Below are 2,047 nucleotides of genomic sequence, written 5' to 3'. Positions count from 1 at the left end.
TATATAAATATATATATATAATAAATAAAAAAAATAAAAAAATTTTTTTTTTTTTTTTTTTTTTTTTTTTTTTTTTTAATGTTCAAGGGACTTATGTAAAGGATATGGCTGCTCATATTTTTTATTCGAAAAATAAATGGTTCCCTTTTGGTATCTATATATTGATTTATGTTTTACTTGTTTGTTTATGTCGTCCTGAATTTCTAAATTATCAAAAGAATAAAAAGGAAGATTGTTATGATATTTAATTAACTCTCGTTTGTAAATATCTTTAACTAGATTAGATTGTAGTAACAAGTTAACTATCTGATGATAATCTATAATATGAAATAGTTCATGTTGTTGTATGACATGTCTAGCTATAGCATTAACAATTCTTTCATCTTTTATTTTTAAATGTTTCTCAGCATTTCTTAATGCTCTCATAATTTTATTAAATTCATAAGGTTCTAAACTTTCCAAATGACGATGTAAATGCTTACATAAAATATGAAAGGATGTTTCATCTAAAAAATTATGAAATGATAAGGTCTCAAAAATTGTTGATATATCATAAATTATTTTATTATTTTTATTAACATTTCTTTTTAATTGTTTATTTATATTACAAAATATATCGTTTTGTAAGTTTTTATTTATCTTTAATTTATGTACGAAATAACATAAATTGGATAAACTTGAAAGATCTAATATATCTATATTTTTATTAATATATATTAATATTTTTTTTAATATTCTATATATTGAGGAATAATATAATGGTAATACACATGATAAACAGGAGCTTATACTACATAACACACTAGGTGGATAGTCATAAAAATATAAATCCATATGTTTTAATATATATTCATATAAAATTATATCATTAATTTTTATTTTATGAAATGATAATATTACTTTTTCTATAAAATATGGATTTAAACAATTCTGTTCTTTTAACATATATATTATATATTTACTTATATAATCATAAAAAATATAATTCTGAAATTTTAAATTCGACAAATAATATCCTACATCTATTATATTTTTTATATTCGGATAATAATTAAAATTTTCTTGTTTATATTTTATTAAATCATCATCAGATGGTAAGTTAGAAAATGAATCCTCATCTTTATCTTCATTAATGTTTTTATCTTTATCTTTATCATAAAGAAGGTTAACATGGCGGCTCATAATACTCCTACTCTTCATAGAGCTCCTGCCAATTTCATTATTATTTATCTCCTTATCTGCATTATTCACATTTTTATAATTTAATAATCTATCCCTGTATACATTATTCACCCTCTCAGATATAGATCCACTCAAATTATTTACAAATTCTTGGTTACACATATTAATTCGATAGATAATTTCTTCTACAATGTGATTAAGATATAAATAATCATGTATTAAACAAGACGAATAGGACTCAACAATGTTTATTAAATAATAAAAAGGAAGTGATTTTATTTGTGGTTGAAGTATATCTCTAATTTTATTAAAAAGATATATATCTTGTAAGTTACAATACGAGAAAGCCCTTAATAACAATATTAGTTGGTAAGGCATATATGAATTTAATCTGTTATATAACATTTTTGTAAGATTTTCTAATTGAGCAGTAGCTTTTAATTTACCATAATAAAAACATATTCGTGGCAAATTCAAAAATGTATTTATTTTATTTTGAATTCTAGAAGTAATTAATTTAAATCTCCAGTCACTAGAAGAACAGAAACCAACATCTACTAGTCTTTTTAAAACTTTTAAATAATGGTATGCTTTTTTTTTTTTATGTCGATAATAAACCCATACATTTAAAACTTCATCTGAGGTAGTTGACAGAGCTAACTTTTTGGGTAACATCCATAACCAGCTGCATGATAATTTCTTCTCACAATAACTACCTTCATAATTATAAATTAATCTTTGTGTATTTTCTATACTTCTCGGAACTTTATATCTTTCTATATATCCAACCCAAGACCCTTTACCTACGCGTTTATGAAACCTATAATATGCGAACCGCTATAATGAAATGGTTTCCCGAAAAAAA

At 22.4% G+C, this 2,047-nt stretch overlaps 1 protein-coding gene across 1 annotated transcript; it reads right to left on the bottom strand.

The window, feature by feature from the left end:
- Positions 1 to 75: 75 nt before the first annotated feature.
- PRSY57_0317200 (hypothetical protein) lies at positions 76 to 2,019 on the bottom strand (the record flags this gene model as incomplete). Its single annotated transcript, XM_020114474.1, has 1 exon — positions 76 to 2,019. A coding segment is annotated over one exon (1,944 nt), but the record flags the coding sequence as incomplete, so codon positions are not given.
- Positions 2,020 to 2,047: the final 28 nt, after the last annotated feature.

This window comes from Plasmodium reichenowi, chromosome 3 (genome assembly GCF_001601855.1).
Source record: "Plasmodium reichenowi strain SY57 chromosome 3, whole genome shotgun sequence".
Lineage (NCBI taxonomy): Eukaryota > Apicomplexa > Aconoidasida > Haemosporida > Plasmodiidae > Plasmodium > Plasmodium reichenowi.
The sequence above is the reverse complement of the archived record's forward strand: the minus strand, read 5'-3'. Positions and strand labels throughout refer to the sequence as shown.